General features: G+C 37.1%; 1 protein-coding gene across 2 annotated transcripts; it reads left to right on the forward strand.

Annotated features, from left to right (window-relative positions):
• The first annotated feature begins 919 nt into the window (after positions 1–919).
• Positions 920–17,362, forward strand: NXPE3 (neurexophilin and PC-esterase domain family member 3). Of its 2 annotated transcripts, none has more exons than XM_014065819.2 (6): positions 920–1,201; positions 6,647–6,871; positions 9,801–10,552; positions 12,674–12,747; positions 13,979–14,185; positions 15,341–17,362. In XM_014065819.2, exons 2-6 carry the CDS (start codon positions 6,779–6,781, stop codon positions 15,940–15,942), a joined length of 1,728 nt encoding a protein of 575 aa, XP_013921294.2. In that variant the 5' UTR covers positions 920–1,201; positions 6,647–6,778; the 3' UTR covers positions 15,943–17,362. The 2 variants fall into 2 exon arrangements, with proteins under 2 accessions (XP_013921294.2, XP_013921295.2); XM_014065820.2 differs by lacking the exon at positions 920–1,201 and adding an exon at positions 4,127–5,283.
• Positions 17,363–20,437: the final 3,075 nt, after the last annotated feature.

A 20,437-nucleotide genomic window follows, 5' to 3' on the forward strand; every position in this document is an offset into this window, starting at 1 on the left:
TCAGCCAGAAACTCTTTATTTACAGAAAACGTAATCTGACTGTAATAGCTTTTATAATCTAGATTAAAAATATAATCTGCATGTTTCAATTTTTGAAAATTTGCATTTGGGAATAATTTATTTTGATGTAATAAAGGATTCTGAATTATGAAATGCTTGTAAGTCTGAAATGATTTATTTGCTGCCTGATTAATATGTTCATTTTTTGTAAGACATAGCAATTGGAATTGGAAAGCTTCAACTGGTAGGTGATGGGTAAAACTGCCTTTTCTAAACACCTAGTAGTGAAGAAGACAATGTTCCTAGTTATTATTATTATTTTTTATAAATATTTGGTCAAGCTTTTATTTCACAATACATGTGAGAGTACGTACAACGCAGCTGGTCTTTTGCAAGTTGGCTGCATTAGAGTATAGGAAACAACACAGCCAATGTGGTCTAACTCTTGGTTTATGGCTTAGGCTGTTATGCAAATTGTGGCACTTGTGGTTTAATGCCATATGTCAGTTTACTCAATACATTTTTAATCCTTAAATCCAGAGGGTCCATTAGGAAGCAGTGTGTTAAAAAAAGAGGAACAGATTCTGAATAGGCATCAAAATCATGATGTTTGAATGTTATGTTCTATTCAGTTTTGAGTTCAGGATGCACTGCAGATTTACAGTGCTTGAGCAGTGATTTTTCAGCTCTTTGGCTTTCCATAGCCTATTTCTAAGAGCCAGAAACTGAAGAACACGTTTAGCTTTATTACAAATATCTCTTTTTATAAAGAGTTAGTGAGCCGACCAAAAACGTATTTAATGGAACGCTCCATTCAGTTTTGACAGCAGATCCAAAAAGGGAAACGAAAAAAGAAGGCGCCCGAGCATCGAAGGGAGGAGACAGCCACCTGCCAATACCGCACAGTATCAGCAGCGAATGAAATCCGAAGAAGCTAGAATTCTGTCTGCTTTAAAACACCAAAGCAACAATCGACCATGCGGGCCTGTGCTTGCGCAATAAAAGCGAACCGGCCAGCGGAAGGCGGAGCGAAAGCAGCCGAGCCCCTTTTGCCGTCGGTAGCTCCGGGGGTCTAGATACACAACTACCAAACCAGATAAGAGGAAGTGGGGGAGGCGAGCATACGGATTTCGGCTCAGTCGTCTCGAATTGCTGCACAAGTGGGTTGCTTTGCATTCTCGCCTCTCCTTCCAATGACCTGGTGAGTGCGGCACAGAGTCGTAGCTGTGAGTGAGCGGTTTTCTGTTATCGGGGGAGGGGGGGTGGGGTAGATGATCCCATCGGATGAACGAGAAGGCCTCCCCGAACGATGGTCCCCGTAATGAACCAAACAGCGTGGGAAGCGACGGGTGCAGCAGCTGCAGAGGAGCGACTTGCGATGTCTTGCTAACGGGGCTATTGAAAACGTTCTTGCTTGCAAATTCGATATAGCATCTTTCTGGTTTCACTGTGTTTTTGTGTCCCCCCCCCTCCCCAATCCTCAGCAAAGTGACGATCTCCTCTCCTTTGAGGCTCGTTGAAATGGTTCGATTCATGTTAGCGGGTGTGTGTGTGAATTAAAAATGATACGATGAACCGAACTGAGCTTTAACCCGCTTTACTTTTTGCTGCAGTGACCACCTTTGGATTTCTCTGAACCGTTTGTGAAAGGAAAATAGTTATGTGCCACCAGCAATCTTGATTCTTTTGTCCTCAAGTAGATCAGAAGTCCAAATTTCACTTTTAGTGGACAGTGAATGGACGACGTGAAATGGATTTCAGTGCAACCTTGGAGCATCTGAAATTAATTGTTCAGGAGGAAGGGGGAATGCTAGCCCTGTTCTAACTTGGGTTTCCTTCTCCCTGTTATTTCTTTTCCTCCACATAGTGTTATATTTAGAGAGGGACAAATAATCTCCCAACTGTCCAGGGAAATGCAATCTAAAATGGTGAGAACTGGTTCTATCCTAGTTGTATTTCATTTTTCTTGTGCAGTTAATTTCTAGTCAAGGAAGACAAAACTCATAAAAACACAAGAACCATATTATATCAGAGCAAAGACCCATGTCTTCCATGTATTGTTTCTCAAAGTAGCTTGCTATATGCCCCCAACCATATGCAGAACATGAGAATGTTGCCTTGAAATTCAAGCACCCCAAGTTTGGTGTGGAGCTGAAGAGAACTTAATTCAAGAATTTGAAAGATATGTTTTTTACCTTCTTTGCCCATCCAAAAATACAAATCACCAACTATACAGATAAAGCAAAATAATAATCATTTATTAGGAGGGGCTCAAGTGTTTTTATACAGTACAGAAACAAATGATACAATGAAATATTCCAAAATATTTGGAATGTCCAGAACATTTTAATATTATCTCTTAACTGTTCTCTTTTTTATTTCAGTTAGCTAGAATCATTATAAATACCTTGTAGTCATTGTTCGGTTAATAACCTTTTGATAAAGTCAAGTATTGATCTTTAGGAATTAATGATCTATTGCCATCTAATATCTTTCGATTGCCTAGAATAGAATACTCACTTTTTGCAAAGGTTGTAATAATTCATTGTCAAAATATTTATAACAAGATCATTGCAAACTGAAAAAGAAATCAAGAGAACAATTGCAGAAGGACTTAGTTTTCAATGGTTCTCATATTAAATTAATTCTCAAATTAATTTAATCTAGATAAGATAAACTGAATTACCAAAATGATTTATGACTGTATTATTTACAAATGATGAATGTGTTATTGCTAAAATGTTTAAGCTTTTATTGAAATTTGAAACAGAAAAAGAACAAGTTAAAGAGTACAATGAAATGGTCCAAGAATTTTGGTTATAATTAAGGTGACCAGATTTTCAGATTGGTAAAGAGGGACACCTTTGACCGGGGGTGGGGGTTGATTAAAAATTTTATACGGAGCAACAAAAATTTTCATACAACGCAAAAATAGTATTATGTTTTTTTATTTCAACATAACTACAATTTACAAATATAAATTGTAACTGTTGCCAAACATCAAAATGACCATGAGGATGCTGCAACGGTAGCTAAGTGTGAAAATGGTCGCTAAGTGTGAAAAATGGTCATCAGTCACTTTTTTCAATGCCATTGTAACTTTGGTCATACCACCTTTCTTGCCACAGTTCTTAAGTGAATCTTAAGTGAAGATGTTATATCTTAAGTAAATCTTAAGTCTTAAGTGAAGATGTTATACGATAGAACCTCTGGTCACGAACGCTTCTGACCAAAATATTCACATTCCCCCCCCCCCCCCCCGCGCGCTGCTGATTTCCCCTTCTGCACCATTTTTTTTGTAAGCACCAAATTTCCAAAATTAGGTTTGATTCATGACCAAATCAGTTCGCGACCAATGTTATGGAACGAATTATGGTTGTGACCAGAGGTTCTACTGTATTCATGCCTTTACATACTCTATATCACCTCAAAATGTTGCACAGCCTTCATAAGTTTCTAATACAGATAAAATTAAATATAACTCAGCTCCACAATTTACTAAATATACAGTTACAGGAATTTCATGTATAGTATGCTGTCTCTTAGGGTTTATTGAACATAGGAGAATAATGAGAGGGATTTGATGTAAAATAAGCTCTTTTAATGAATTCAAAATCAACGCAGCAGACAAGACACGGGAGTGAACATAATACACACTTTAACAATATTTTTTTTCTTTTAGCCATCAAATACTGCAGCAAGTGTGTCAGTAATAATAGCAAGACAGGCATAGGATTTTCCAGTCAGGTTAATTTTATTTTTTTATGGTTTTGATGTTGATCAGGAAAATACCCTAAAAAAACCCTTTTGTTCTTTCAGGGTTTTTTTAAAATGATTTTTCCATGGCACAACATAGTGTTACACATATTGTTTTGAATAAAAAAACAGCAACTGCACATTTTTAAAAACCTACATTATTTTAAAATGCATTAAAAAAAAAAACCCAGCACACTTACCAGCAGGCAGAAACTCCAAGTCAATCCAAAATGATATAGATATTAATACAAAGAACTGAGCAAATTGAAACTTTCCCACCATTTTGGAGGAGTCCTCCAACCTCCGTGCCCCTCTCCTCCGGAAAATCCATGTCCACTGGCGACCTCTCTAGCCATTTCCTGCAGCTCTATGGTACTAGATCATTTTTTAAAAATAAAATGAGGTAAACGCGACCGGCGCGGGGGGTGGGGGGAGGTCCGTTTTGTTGCTTTAACATTTTAATATCTTCAATGAAAGTACCAAGACACAGAGAGAGAGGGATTAGACAGGTGTCTTTTGTCTTGCCCCGGTTAGGATTTCTTAAGCAAATCCACTGGGCTTTCAACATGAAGCCAGAAAATCGGGACTTTTTTAAAAGGCGGAGGGACGCGGGAAAAATTGTTAAAAAGCGTGCTTGTCACGCTGAAATCGGTACGTCTGGTCACCCTAGTTATAATATACAGATGGACCAATGGGACAAGATGGGACTGAAAGGACTGAAATTCCTGCTTTGTTTTAACTCAAGCAAACATTTAACAAAAGGAAGTACAGGGTTACTTCCAAACTATGTTGCAAATGCATATAACTATACCAAGAGTTTTGTAGACTAAAATTAAGTTGAAACTAGATTGTTGTTGATGTTGGAACTTATAGATAGTCAATTAAAAAGACATACAGAAAATTGTTTTTTTATATGTCAAATGCAGCAAGATTACTCGATGTACAGGTTATACAAAGGTTATGTACAAACATGCGCAGCAAACTGCTATGATCTCAATAACCGGTTATCTCAACATCTATGACCTCACCTAATTAGTAGAGCCAGTCAATACAAGGAACTATTGTTTTTTTATATGGCAAATGCAGCAAGATTACTCGATGTACAGGTTATACAAAGGTTATGTACAAACATGCGCAGCAAACTGCTATGATCTCAATAACCGGTTATCTCAACATCTATGACCTCACCTAATTAGCAGAGCCAGTCAATACAAGAAACTATTGTCTTATGTGATGCCTTTATTTTGGCTGGGATGGTCTTAGAGATTGACAAGTAGAATGTACCAATAAGATGCAGTTGCTACCTATGCTCTTGATTTGCTTGTTAGAACTGTATAAAAGCCAAATAAACTCTGTGTAAGGCAGACAGACATTTTGGACACAACCTGCTGTGATGGATTTCTGAGACCAATATCTGGCACCCAAAGCAGGGACAAAGGCACCCTATGGGGAGCAACTGCCGACATACTTACCTCCCGTCTGGAACAGACCCCAAAGTGGACTTCCATCCTACAGGACCCCTGAGAGGTAAATATGGGTTGCAATCTGTCTCACCAGCAGCAACATGTACAAGAACTTAGATTCTTGATACAGAAGTCAGGTGTTACAGCACCTGAGGCATGCATAAGGAAGCTGGCTGGAGAGATAGGGAAAACTTTACATTTTGAACCCCGGGCTCCAGTAAAGATATTACATTCATGATCTCAGTGCCGTCAAGCAGTAGAAAAATTTGGCTCTAAAGTTTTGGCAGGACAAAACTGGCAGGACCACAGAGCCTCCACCTGATTATGATCAAATACAAATTCTTCCCCCAAAATCATCTTTAATTGGGTTTTCACTTGAACAGCGATTGAAGCAAAATCTATGGGTGCAACTAGCTAACATCACACACAGTGATGTCTTTTGCCTATCTGAATCATATGACATGGAAAATTTGCTTTTTACATGTTTGGTTCCTATTTGTATCCTGCTTGTAGTAATTCAACACTTCACTGATTTGAGTACATTGCTATTGAATGAAAACTTTTAACTATAATACAATATCTAGTTGGGAGTTGATGTAATTGCTTTGTTTACCCTGATAGTAGCAGTTTCTGAGAATATAACATGCGCAAATTATACATCTTCAATTAAAAAACCTCATGTCTTCATATTAGTTCACCTGCTTTAAATTGTACAACTTTTGAGACTTCTTTTCACTTTGCTTATGTTTGGCTCCTGCAAGGATGGTTTTTTATATGTGGTCAAGAAACTTTCAATTATATTCCTGTTAATATTAGTGAAGCACGGTGTTGTCTCAGCCAGTTAATTCCTGTTTTGCTTTCCAAACAGCAACTTCACTCAAGCTGTTCTCGATGTGGAGTCATGCTAGATAGCACTTGTGACTCTAAGATAGCTTTGCTTAATAAAGTAGAATATGTAGCATTGGCTATATTTATAGTGGGTGTCCCAGGGCTTGCTGCTTGCGCTTGCCGTATCTTAATATTAATGCTGTTGTGTGCAATTTGGTAAAAATAGTGCTACTTTTTAAGCAATTTTAGTAATTAATGCTTTGTTTCAATCTTTCAGATGAATCAAGAACCATCCAGCACCAGTTCAATTTTTATACAATTTGGCCTCTGATTTGAAAATTGATACTTTAGGATCCTTGTGGGAACCCTGACACACAGATCACAATCACAGGAGTGTAGGGATACTGTCAGTTTAGAACTTCAAGAACTGGTTGTATATGTCATTGGTTCAGTGCCATTGTAAGTTTGAAAGATCTCTGAAAGAGTGGCTACAGCTTGAGGGCTACTTATATATCTTTCTAATATTGTTGATTCTCAGATGTACAATATTCCTATTAGCTGTATTCAAGCTCTAATCAAAAGTTTAAAATTCTTTACAGAAAATGGTGATGTTACCGAAGCCTCTTGATTATACAGTATTTATGTGATGCTGGATAACAATGAAATTGACACCTGTGGAATATGGGCAACGTGGCAGCATCTTAAGTGGGTGAGAAAGAGATGAGGGGATCATGTGGCCTCATTGCTCCAAAACACATATTTTGTGCTTCTTTCTGGCACTGTTGGCTATTTTGGCATTAGTCCACAACTTTTATCAACTAGAGGTAAGTTACTTAACCCTCCCAAGAACTAGCCAAATAATTTGAAAGTTCTTTGTTCTTATCATCCAGGTCTTCCCATGATAAGTGACATAGTTTTCAGTGACTTTGAATGCGTTGCTCTGGAGTTCTTATTGGTAAATATGTCTTACTACATAAATACAAAATATTTAACTGTAATCTCTTTTCTTACTCTCCTTTAATGATTACAAAATCTTTGAATGTTGTGATTGCTTTGTCAATATAATGCTATGCTGTTTGGGTACTATACATCCACTATACATCCAGAGCCAAGGTGGCGCAGTGGTTAAATGCAGCACTGCAGGCTACTGCTAGATCAGCAGGTCAGCGGTTCAAATCCCACCGGCTCAGGGTTGACTCAGCCTTCCATCCTTCCGAGGTGGGTAAAATGAGGACCCAGATTGTTGGGGGCAATATGCTGACTCTTTGTAAACCGCTTAGAGAGGCCTGAAAGGCCTATGAAGCGGTATATAAGTCTACTGCTATTGCTATTGCTATTGCTCTGAGCCCAAGCCACTTAGAAGGGAAAAAGGCAAAGGTATGAAATTGATTAAAATCTTATCAATTACAATTAGCAGCTACCAGCTGGCTATATTAACATAAATGAGCCTATTGGTATCCTAACCTGAGCATGTTGGACTTTATGGGGACCTGCACTGCATAGAAAATACAAGAATACATAGCTTGTTTAGTCCATCTCTCTGCTCGGAGGGGAGGGGAGGGGGGGAAAACAGATCAGTCAGGCACAGAAGTATGTATACCGAGTATAATGGCAAACACATAACTGAAAGATATTCTGCAAATGTTTGTGAAAATCGGAATAAATTAAATAGTTCTTAAATTGCTAGAATCTCCAGTGACCACACTACTACAGTTTGATCCTTCTATCTTTACTTCTTCTCTGTTTCCCTCATCTAAAGATATGTCCCCTGGCAAGCAGGGACATGCAGTCAGGGGAAGCAGGGGAGGCAGAGCCTCACCATTGTCATAATGAAAAGAAAAAAAAATGTAAAAGGAAAAAGGCGAGAGCTGAGGTTAGGCTGAGCTAGTTGCTGCCAGAGTCACCATGGATGACTCTGCTTAGTGCTTAACTGTTTAAAAAAGTCTCTAAAAAAGCGCCCTCTACAGGAGGCGGCAGGAGAACGACGTGCCTAATCTAGTCTGACTTTTTATGATCACTCGAACAGAATTAATCAAGGGTTAAAAGCCGAAAAATTCCTGACGTAGATGAGGCACGTCATTCTCCTGCCTCCTCCTGCAGAGGGTGCTTTTTTAGAGGCTTTTTTAAACAGTTAAGCATTAAACAGAGTCATCCACGGTGACTCTGGCAGCAACTATCCCAGCCTGACCTCAGCTCTTGCCTTTTCCTGTTACATTTTTTTTTTCTTTTCATGATGGCAGGCAAGACCAGAGTTGAAATCCTCTCTGAAACAGCTGGAAAAGGTACATGTGGGTCGGAGAGAGGGGGAGGAATTCAAACTTCATCCTCCTGGTGCAACTTTGTGTGTGTGTGTATATGTGTTTGAGAGAGGGGGGAGAGAGGGAGGAAGGAGGGGAAGGGAGAAGAAAAAGAAAAAAGGAAACTTATTTAGCAAAGGAGAAAAACAAATGCTGTCGCTTTAAATAGGAATTGAGCATGCCTGGCTGTGGAATTCTGGGAATTGAAGTCCACAAGTCTAAAAAAATTGCTGTCTCACCAGCCATAAACTTCACCGCATGTCACTGCTGGCAAGTCAACCATTATTAGTTTTGTTGACTGTATTTCCTATTTAATTTAGAATAATAACAATTTATTTTCAATTTATTTATCAACAGCTTGCTTCATTATATTTCCACTGCAACGCTTAATAATTAGCTTCATTACATTCAAGAAGAGCCATCAGAATTTGCCTCATATGTTCCCCTTTGCATGAAATTTTTCCAACTAATGTGCAATTCAGCCTGCATACTCTCTACAATAAGAATCAGTTAACACTGCATTAAGATCCTGAAACAGAGGAGTGAGTGTGTGGCTGGGCATTTGGAATGTAAAGAAACATCACATAAAAATCCTACCATACACACATTTTTGTCAAATCACCAAGCACCATTTCCTCTTAAAATATTGCTTTATGTCATCTAACTTTGTGAAGAACAAAACCAAAAGATATGTGATGTTTGCAATGGAAGATTGGTGAGTAAGGCCCTAAGATTGGTGAGTAAGGCCCTGCAGGATTCTAAGCCCTTCCCCCACAATTTATATTGCATCTTTTTACAGTTCTAGGGACAGTCTATTCAATAAACTTCACCATCAACTACTCATGTCTACGTGCTAAAATTAGTAGGAAATAAATGAAGTGATGACTTCCTTCAATTGCTTTTCTTCCTTTAGGTAGAGTAAGTAAGGAGGAAATCTTGTACTAAGGCTAAGCACTTTTCAGAATAAAAATGCAGGTACATGCAAGAACTCGAAGTCCTTTATAGACAATAAGGTTATGGGATTAAAGAAAAGCTGAAAGAAAGAAAAATAGGCAATGGCAGGAAAATAACTATTCTGAGATCGTTTCACTGGCTCTTTCCCAATCAGATATACAAACATAACATACAGACAAAGAACAATAATAACTAAGCATTTTTAGTCAGCTCTAAAAATAGAAGACGTTAATTCTCTCAATATAATAAGAGTATTAGAATTGAGTGGTGTAATGATATCTTAAATACTATGGATAAAGTATTTACGTAACTAATGGCAGCCTGTAATCCCACATACATATAACAATCTTTTATAACTAATGGAATAGAGAAATACAATTTGGGTTGCGTGGTATTTCTTACGGACCATTCCGATTTGATGCTGCTGAAAAGTGCTAATAAAATAAATATAGTCATATGATTCTCTTGCTACAGAGTTTGAAAGAGTTTCTTTCTTTTGTAGAATCTCAATACTACAGGTTTAAAGTGGTTGGTAGAAGAGAATGAATCACAACAGCCGTTGCATACAACTAGAACACGCAGAAAGCTGTACTGTGGTTATGAGCATCAGGTTTTGTCCAAGATTGAACAAGAGGAAGAAGAATCTTTATTTGCTGCTCTACAGTGGCCCAAACCTCCTGAGAACAAAGTCCCCTTTGTAAGGAGTACTGACCCTTTCCATAGCAATTTTATGATACTAAATAATCATGGACATTTCAAAGTTGGTGATCAGCTGGAAGTGCTTGTCCAGATGAGGGATTATGACGGAAACCCGAAGCAATATGGTGGCGATTACCTTCAGTCAAGAATTCATTCTGCAGATCTGAAAGCTGGAGCCATTGGAAGAACTGTAGATTATCAGAATGGAACATATGGAATTTTTTTCACTTTACTTTGGCCAGGGGAGGTCACAGTATCTGTGTCCTTGGTTCATCCTAGTGAAGGAATCCAACTCCTTCAACGTTTACAGGAAGAAAAACCAGACAGGGCATATTTTAAAAGCTTATTCAAATCAGGAAGGATTTCAGAAGTTACAATATGCAATGTGTGTTTGCCTGGGGACATGCCAGTCTGTAATTTTACAGATAGCTATACTGGAGAACCATGGTTTTGTTACAAGCCAAGAAGACTCTCCTGTGCTACTAGGATCAACCATTTTAAAGGGGGATATAAAAAGGGCCTTTTAACTTCAGAAGAGAGTAACTTTTTCCAAAGGTACTTGTTTTCTTAGACTATGTTTAATATTTGTTTTGTATAAGTTGTTGGTTCTTTTCCACTGGTGGGATCCTGACGGTTTAACAACCAGTTCAGTGATTGTGTGCGCATGCGCCTGATGCTGCTCTGCACGCGTGCACAGTTTTAAGAATGCTTACCTTCCGTGCTACTACTGGGGGGCGGGGAACACAGCTGAGGTGGGCAGTCCGCTCTGCTGTGCAAATCAGCTGAGGAGATAAGGCCACACTTGAAATACATTCAATTTTGGTCACCACAATGTAGAAAAAATGTGGAGACTCTAGATAGAGTGCAGAGAAGAGCAACAAAGATGGTTAGGGGACTGGAGACTAAAACATATGAAGAACGGTTGCAAGAACTGGTTTAATAGAAAGAAGGGGAGACATGATAGCAGTGTTCCAATATCTCAGGGTCTTCCACAAAGAAGAGGTAGTCAAGTTATTTTCCAAAGCACCTGAGGGTAGAACAAGAAGCAATGGGTGGAAACTAATTAAGGAGAGAAGCAACTTAGAACTGAAGAGAAATTTCCTGACAGAACAATTAATCATTGGAACAGCTTGCTCCAGAAGTTGTGAAAGCCCCAACACTGGAAGTCTTTAAGAAGATGTTGGATAGCCATTTGTATGAAACAGTATAGGGTTTCCTGCCTAGGCAGGTGGTTGGACTAGAAGACCTCCAAAGTCCCTTCCAACTCTGCTATTGTATTGTAGGTCAGTATAGTGCAGGAGCAGGCAGGTGAACCCACCTGATCGTCGGAGTGCACTGATTCACTCTCAGCTGGTCGTTGGAGCTACCGGTTTGCCTGGACCAGTCCGAACCGGTAGAATCCCACCCGTGCTCTTTTCTTTTTAAAACATGGGATGGTGAAAGACTCTTCTTGAATTCCTTTACTAGGCTGAAACTGACCTTTTAAATAAATGCCAAAGAAGCAAAACATCTGTACGGTTCTGCTACAATTTTTCTAATTTGCTGAATAGTATAAATGATAGCATTTTAGTGCCACATTTATGGCTCATAATTTTCATCAACTCTATTATCTTAGGGCTTTATTGCTGTTGCTTCATATAATCTACTTTTAATTTTGACAATGGTAGCAATAAAACTTGGCTCTTCAGATAATAGCCCTATATTCAGGAACGTCTTTATAGTAGGAACTTTACAGACACGGCCCAGTTAAATAAATTGCTTTAGTGTAAATAATAAATTAGATATGCTCAGACGTTATGACTACCATACTGCAAAACACAAGAGATTATGCCCCATATCTGTCACTAGAAGGAAAAGGTTTACATTTTAAACCTTTTCCTTTAATTTTTTGATTCAGAAGACTTGGACCATTCTTCTCTCATCCCTGACAGTCAGAAAAAAACTGCTTAGTATTTAACTAATACTACTGTTGGGCCTAAGCACCTCTGGAGTCATTTTGCTTGTTCAGACTTTTTACTTTGTGTTACTAGGAAATTATTGGCTTTTCTCCTCAAATAGATTAAAATAATCAATTTCTAAAAATCTAAATATCTTTGTGTTTGAAACTTTCCTTAAACATTATCACTAATTGTAAACAAATTTGTAGACACATATTTCTTTTTAATATAAATTTCGCTAGTGTACATGCTTTAAAAAAATAGCAAACATTTTTTGTTCATTTGAGGAACATGTATTTTTAAATATCTTTCATGACTTCTTTTGCATTTTTTACTGTGAAAAGAAGCAATTATTCGCTGATGTTGTTGATAAGCCTCACAGTAATGCAAGCAATAAATCATATTGGTAATAAATGCATTTAGCAATGAAAAATACAATGGAATGTTATTAAGTCCTCTTAACTCAGTTTGCTTTGATATAATTTGTACTTTTCAACATGAATCTTATATATGGAGTTTTCCAATTATGATTAATGAAGGCATTTCATATAACTATTTGCTTTTGCATCAGAGAGAAATATCTATTGCTGTCATCTAGGAAGAAATCTCTAGTCCTATTCATATTGAGATATCTATATTCAGAAGAAGACATAACTGTGTCACAATAGTGTTCAAGTTAAAAAGCAATTATGACTTTTTGGTATTTAGATTAAAAAAATATATTTTCCCCTTTCTTTAGTGGTGTGAATATAAAAGTGGCAATACCTCCCTTTGGGCCTGATACTGTGATTGTAAGAACTTTGGAGCTTGCAGGTAAAGTAACAGTTCGAAAGTTTTGCTTTATACTATTTAAACTTGTTCTTATGAACTGCAACCATCAACAGTGTTTTAGTATTGTATGAGAAACTGTTGAAGACCTATGGTTAAGAGTTCTATTATTGTATTTAATGTCAGGGATCCAAGAAACAGACCCAAAGCAGACCCAAAACAGACATTTAAATTATTTAAAAATATTACTTAATCATTATGCATTTAAGGATGAAAAATTCTTCATGTTTTCTACCTTGCTTATTTGTTGAAGCAACAATTATGTTGAAAAGGACACTTGGTATGTGCTGGCATGTATGTAGAATCGCTCAGGGACAATTTAAACAAAAAAAATATTTTCCTTCACAGCAACCATGTAGCAGCTGTGTGAATCCAGGAGAAGATTTCAACAGTGCCAATTATGCAACCTTATGTTGGATTTTATATCTGAATCGTATTTTATCCCCTTGAATTCAGATCTCAGGACCTTCCCATTAATGTCATATTGTAGAATACTATTAGAATACTTTTACTACAAATGATTGAGAATTTAGTATATTTATGGATAAAATTGTTAGAATGTTAGAAGCTGTCTGGAGTCATTTTGTTATGACATGGGCAACATAAATAAAGTAAATAAATATCGGTAATATATCCAAAAGTGCATTCTTAAAAATTTTACTATACCATCTTTAAACATATCAAAGATGGCCAATTTAAAATAATATAATTGCAATTAATAATTAGATAAATAGTAAATAGTGTTACATTTATGTTTTTCTTTCTTTCTTTCTTTTGCTAGAGGCTCATATTTTAGGTAGTGTATATCTTATAAGTTCCTACATTTATGAAGGAAAACAGTTGCATCTGGCATTTTTCTTCGAAAATGTATATTTAGAATATGTGTCTGTCAACTTGCTGTCTTGCTTATTTGTTTGTTTATTTATTTATTTATGCTGCAATCATAAGACTCAGTTGAGTTTTCCATATAGATGAATTCAATGATTCAAAATTGTCCATGCTTGTCCAAAAATTCACCTGCCTGCCAGTGCAGTTTTCCATTATATTAAAGGTAAAATTTGTTAATAGCTTTTTGGAACATGGATGTTGTAGTATTTTTGTGACGATGGAGTTTGTAAAGTTTGCAGACATGATGCTTAAAATTATAAAATTGCTTTTGCAATTTTAATGCACGACTCCTCATTTCTATCCATTAATTCAAAATGTTCTCTTTCAGAAATGGACAGTCTAAAAAGATCTCACAACTCTGATGTATTTCCTTCTGGTTATTATTATCAAGATGAATGGCATCAAAGCACGCAGTTGATTCGGCGTTTTAATAAGTCATCAGATATTACTGAATGCTTAGAGGGAAAACTAATTTACTTGTTTGGAGACTCTACAATACGACAGTGGTTTGAATATCTGACAAAATTTGTTCCAGGTATGTTCAAATTGATTCCTTCTAAAAGAAATCCTGCAATAAATAATTTTGGTATAAGATCACAATATTTTACCAGTGTTTATCATTTTGTTACCGGTGTAGTTTGGGTGATATGCATGTTATTTTTTAAAACGTTGAGAGAAAAATCGAAAAGAAATCCTAAACTTGACCTTTTTTTCCAGGTCCCCCGTCCCCCTTTAACAATATCTCATTATTAGGCTATCTGAAAGTTAGTGATAACAGGAAACCTAAGGCAAAAGCTTTTAGATCAAAATGTGGTTAATTTTTTGCTTAATTTCAGAAGCCCTTGACGAGAAAGTAGATCTGTATCAAGAGAGCCCTGTAGTTTGTTACAGTATGTGTGTGCAGTTAAGTGAGAAGGAAGTAAGTTGTGGTATTTGTGGCCCATCAACTTTTGACAGCTGTCATTTAGCATGCAATCCCAAAAGTCTCACCTATGAGAAGAAAAACGATCCCATTTGTGGGCTCCAAAGAAGAGAGTTGCTGTTCTACTGAACAAAAATGAAGGAGTCTCCAATGAATTATATCTGAATTATATCTGACAGCAAATATAATAGGTGCATTTACAGTTCCTCGTAACGAATCTATTAGATCCCAGCTGCACAAACCCAGATGGCTATTAAATGGCTGCAGGAAACAAGACTGTAGACCAGGGGTGTCCAAACTTGGGAACTTTAAAACTTGTGGACTTCAACTCCCAGAATTCCCCCTGGGGAAGGAAATTCTGCTGGCTGACTTCTCTATGCTAGAGCAGAACTGACAGCGAAGGGATAGACCACTGCAGTACTGTTCAGCAAAAGTGCAGTGCATTTAAAGCAAAGGGGGCTCAAGGGGAGCCCCTTGAATTTGAGAAGGGGAATAAAGAGAAGACCTATTCAGGTGATTAAGACATCGGGAGTTTTTTCTTCCAAAGAAGTGTAGTTATGTTTGGGGTTATAGATTTTTATATTTTTTTCATTCCTTTGAAATGGTTAATTGAAGATGCAAGATTAAACCTTCCATTTATTTGTCCTTTGGATGATTTTTCAGAAGGCATAATGCTAAGCCTAATTAATTTTGTCTTACTAACACTTCTAGGTAGTGATAGGGTGATGGCATACAATGATATAGTAATTCTTTTTTTTTTTTAAACAGATCTTGTGGAATTAAACCTTGGAAGTCCTAAGAACGTTGGTCCTCTCATGGCTGTGGACCTAAAGCACAACATCTTATTAAATTTTCATTGCCATGGCCCTCCCATTCGTTTTTTCATAGTTTCTAGCAGTGAGCTGCATTATATTGCCAATGAACTGAATCGTATTGTTGGTGGGAAGAACACTGTGATAGCCATAACTATTTGGTCTCACCTTGGCACTTTTCCTATAGAAGTGTACATCAGGAGATTGAGAAATATTCGCAAGGCAGTTGTTCGGCTATTGGACCGGAGCCCAAAAACTTATATAGTTATCAAAACTGCCAATGTTCAAGAACTTGGCCCAGAAGTTAGCCTTTTCAACAGTGACTGGTATTCCTATCAGCTTGACAGAATAATGAGGAAGATGTTCTCAGGAATTGGGGTGTACTTTGTGGATGCTTGGGAGATGTCACTGGCTCACCATTTGCCACATAAATTACATCCAGAAAATATTATTGTCAAAAATCAGTTAGATGCTTTCTTGTCTTTTATATGCCCACTGGAAACACACTACAATTTCTTACCTGGTATATATAATCAAATGTGGTCTCTATTTGTATAATTCAGCACTCCGCACTAGTAAAGCATTGCTGATTTGTGGTCATAATTTGCATCACATCTAGCCAACTTGCACAAAAGCATGCACATTTATATTTCTTGGTGGCAGGGAGATTTCTGTATGTATATTATGTTTCCACATACCTAACCCTACCCGTTTATAATGCATGTATTGCAGTATTTGGGTTCTACACCTCGCTTGTATAAAGGGTTGCTTGGTTTTGTTTTACTAGAGCTAAGCACACTTCAGACATTATCGAGAAAAAGTGCTTTGGAACTTAGGTGAACACTGAAGCCTTTTTCATGTTCATTAAAACAGCCATGTCTGCCATGCCTGAAAAAATACAGCAGTGATAATTAATCACCCCCCAAATAGAAGAGAATATTCTTCTCTGTTTCTTATTGGCCTCAGCTTCTTGTCTGATTTCTAAAGAGTTAGAGCTAGAATAAGAAAAAAAAATAGGCACGTTTTTGGAAGAATTTTGGTAAGAACAGATGTAATTAAGGCAGGCTGAATCTGTCACATCTCATCCAAAGGCCTCTTGCTTTCCTGCCTTAGTTTTACCACCTACTGGTTCATTTCTCTTGAACTGTCAAATGGGAATCAATTTTAATTCTAGTATGACAATCAAGCTGAAACCGGTTTCCTCAGTTTCTTCAAAAGACAGATACTCCAGGGCATAATATCTTTATAAGAAGGAGTTCCCCTGACATGGGATTATTTTTCAGTTTTTGACCCAGGATATATTTCATCATTTTTAATCATGTGTATTGAGACTGAGATAAATTACATTTATATTGCCAGGAGAAGATATTTCTCATGTCTTATGAGGTTATTCTTGTTGCTTGCGCTTCACCCTCTTTGAAAAAGGTATTTTGTATGGTAATTCTTGAAACTCTGCTTTATCTGCAGTGTTGGCAGTTTATAATAATGCAAGGGCATTTTTCCTACATCAGGTAAGAAGCAGACTCTTCCCCATCTCTCCCCCAGGTAACTGGACTAGGTTTGAAGGTGATGTTCCTTCCTGTTTTGGTGGCCATATACTGTATGTCTGCATGAAAAATACCCATGTTAAAAATAATGGAATAATGGGACTTTGAAGTGAGACTGGAGGCTTTCTCAGCTGTTGCTGCTTTGCAAAATGGAGATCTACATATCAAACTTGAGAATTGAAAGTTTCTAAGATTCATTGTTGCATGATAACAGTTTTAAAAATGCACTTCTCAGTGGTGAATGTCTGCAATGTTTGATAGATATATGGAAACATTTAATATTTTACCAGTAATAACACAAACAAATGAGTTTATAACCATTGTGATTATTGCTATTAACATGCAGAAGTCTACTTAAATTTCCTGTAAACAATGGATTTTATGAGCTAACAATTTGCTATCTGATGACTTTACAGCAATCATTAATGCCACATTTTATCAATCAAAATGTATATTATTTTTAATTTATTAAATAAATATATAATTTTTACTTTACCCTGCCCCATGCTTTCTTCTTTTATTGCCACACACTGTACTGAGATAGTATAGGACACAAATGACAATTGACCAATGATCACTTTGTCATTACAGAACTGAGCAGGCCAATGAAATGGCATATTCTGCGCTGTCTGACATTGTAGCCACGAAATTGTATTATTTTTAATAGCAAATGATATTTCCACTAATTGTCTCTTCAAAGCCACACAAATACATACAATTTGGTGTTTCTCATCAAAATCAATATATTTCAACATGCATTTTAGATTTTTGCATGAATGCCATTTTACATGGCTGCTTCTGAATTCAAGTGTGGAATTGTGTGGAAGGAATACAAGTAACTATTCAAATTAAAGTTTTTCATTGGGCTGATGTATCAAAACTTCATGATTCTTCACACATTATTTTACATATGACAAATATAAAAGTGGCAACTCCAAGACTCTAAAAATGGGAATGTAAACTGAATTTGCTACCAAAAGTAGAATGCTCAAATCCTAGAGAATAGGACTGATTACAAATTATGATAGTGAATTCTGGTATTTGGCATATGCTTTTAGAATGAGTGAGTGAGAATTCTTCTATTATTGACGGCTCTCTATAATCTAGTACAGCTTGATTTTATCTACATATGCAAGCCTTAAGATATTAGAGAGCTTGACAAAACTCTTAATTTCGTACTAAGTTTAAAAAAAAGTTGGGCTATGGTGGATGGCCAACCAGTGAGGTGCCATCACTGGAAAAAAGGCAGCTCACCTGGCCATACCTATTGACCCTGCTTTCCATAGCCTTGTGAATGGAACAGCATGTGGTTATGGGTTACATAATACTGTCCTGCTATTGCCCCAAGAAAGAAAATATTCTGGCCAGTCTTCTCTTTAATAATTTGTGAGAAAGATGGGGATTCCAGAGGCTCAGCAGCTTCCCCATACATTGGAAGACATCCTTCTTTTAAATCCCCAATCAGTATCAACATGAGGAGGAGGAATAGGGAACCCTAGGTCAGTGATGGCGAACCTTTTAGGCACCAAGTGCCCAAACTACATGTCCATGCATGCCTGAACAGCAAGGCGTGCATATGCACGTGTGCATGCGTGAACTGGCCGGCAAGAGGTGGGGCAACCCAACACTGGCAGCTCTGCCAGCGATTAGATCTTTTTCTTTTGTGGGCTTCTGTTTGCAGGGAAACAGAAGCCTACAAAAAAAAAAGCTGAGCTGGAACGACGGGGCGCTGCGTACCACCTGTGGCACGCATAGCATAGGTTCGCCATCACGGCCCTAGGTTATAGCATCAATTAGCCCTAGCTGCTTTGGGCTTGTCAGAGAACAGCAGTCTCAACTTCTTTTGCAGAGAAACTTCTTTTCCCACTTAAAGCAGGTTTTCTTCTGAACTTGAAGTTTTCTTGGCTATAAACTACACCATCTTTGACTTCAAATTCCAAAGAAGTTCATCATCACTTCTGTTCCTGCTAAACATTGTTTAACTCTTTGATTTTGAAAAATGATATGGCTATTTCCAGTTTCCCTCTTGCTTATATCTTTTTAACACTTTCCTGCTCACTCTTTTCCAAGTGTTATCTTCCCAATGATTATAATATATGATTTTAAAAATGATTGGTAGAGATCCTATATTAAAATGACATATAAATATGTCAAAATATGTATACTTATACATATTCAAAATTCAGCTAGTGTATAAATACCAAGTAAACATGTTTGGAAATTTCACATTCCCTTTGATTTCCAAGATACAGGTCACTACCATCCCAAACATTAATTTATTTTGAAGTTCAACCCAGTTGTTGGAGAAGTTTTCTAGTAAAGACACATTATAAACCAAGGGACAAGTTTCTTTCTCATTTTGTAATCAAGGGTTTGGCCCTGAAAATATTTGATCACTCCACTTTCATTCAGGGCAGTACACAAGCATTTGAACAATCATAATTATTTTAAGTGGCATTTATCATATTTCATCATCCTTGTGCTCTATTTTACTCATGCTTTACTTCCAAACAAAAATATTATTATCATACCTCAATACGGGTATGTCAATTTTTTTCAGTCGGGTAACATCTTTAAAGTCATACCATTGATTGAAGATAGCGATAGAAATAACAGATTTATATACTACTTCATAGTGATTTACAGTCCTCTCTAAGCAGTTTACAGAGTCAGCACATTGCACCCAACAATCTGGGCCCTCATTTTATTAACCTTGGAAGGATGGAAGGCTGAGTCAACCTTGAGCCGGTCAGAATCAAACACCTGGCAGTGGGCAGTTAGCCTGCAATACTGCATTCCAGCAACTGCTTCACTATGGCTCAGTGATAAAATAACAACTAAAGATCAAATAAGAACTAAAGGTCAAATAAATAAATAAAATAAAATAAAATGCATTAAAAGAAATAAACACCCACTAAGCAATGCATCACTTTATAGGGCAAACTATCATGAACAATTTTTTTGGTGAAAACGTAAGGAAGATGGCTGTTGCATATGGTCCAGAGCCTGTGAGCAGTAAGATTTCCTATGTGCCTATGAAATGTGGCTCTTACTCAAAAAAGGAAAAGGTAACTCCTAGCACCGAGATCTAGGCAGATTTAGATGGGAGAACTGGATCTTCCAAATAGCTTTGTTACAAGTAGCTTAGTTATGATTCACATAGAAAGTATACAGAAAATATTTTAAATTATCAGAAAAACTGACAGAGTCAGCCAATCAATTATGAATTCCTTTTCAGATATGTGGCCAATGAGAGTACAGAGTAGAAAGAAGTTGAGTCCCTTCATCAGTTAAGGATTCCCATAGCCACCAGAGATTAAATAAAAAGTTGTTGAAAATGAAGTGCAAATGGTTCAGCTTCAATTCTCATGGATTATCTGTCTGGATGGTGACTTGTCAGAGTGACAGACATCTATATCTATTTGCAGTTTCAGGAGGCAATCCCCTTTTACAGAAATAGTAGAAGCAGCGTACTCTACTGGACACTGACTGTCATGAATCTTTTG

This window comes from Thamnophis sirtalis, unplaced genomic scaffold (genome assembly GCF_051295495.1).
Source record: "Thamnophis sirtalis isolate CommonGarterSnake01/CBP01778 unplaced genomic scaffold, rThaSir2_p1.2 scaffold_8, whole genome shotgun sequence".
Lineage (NCBI taxonomy): Eukaryota > Metazoa > Chordata > Lepidosauria > Squamata > Natricidae > Thamnophis > Thamnophis sirtalis.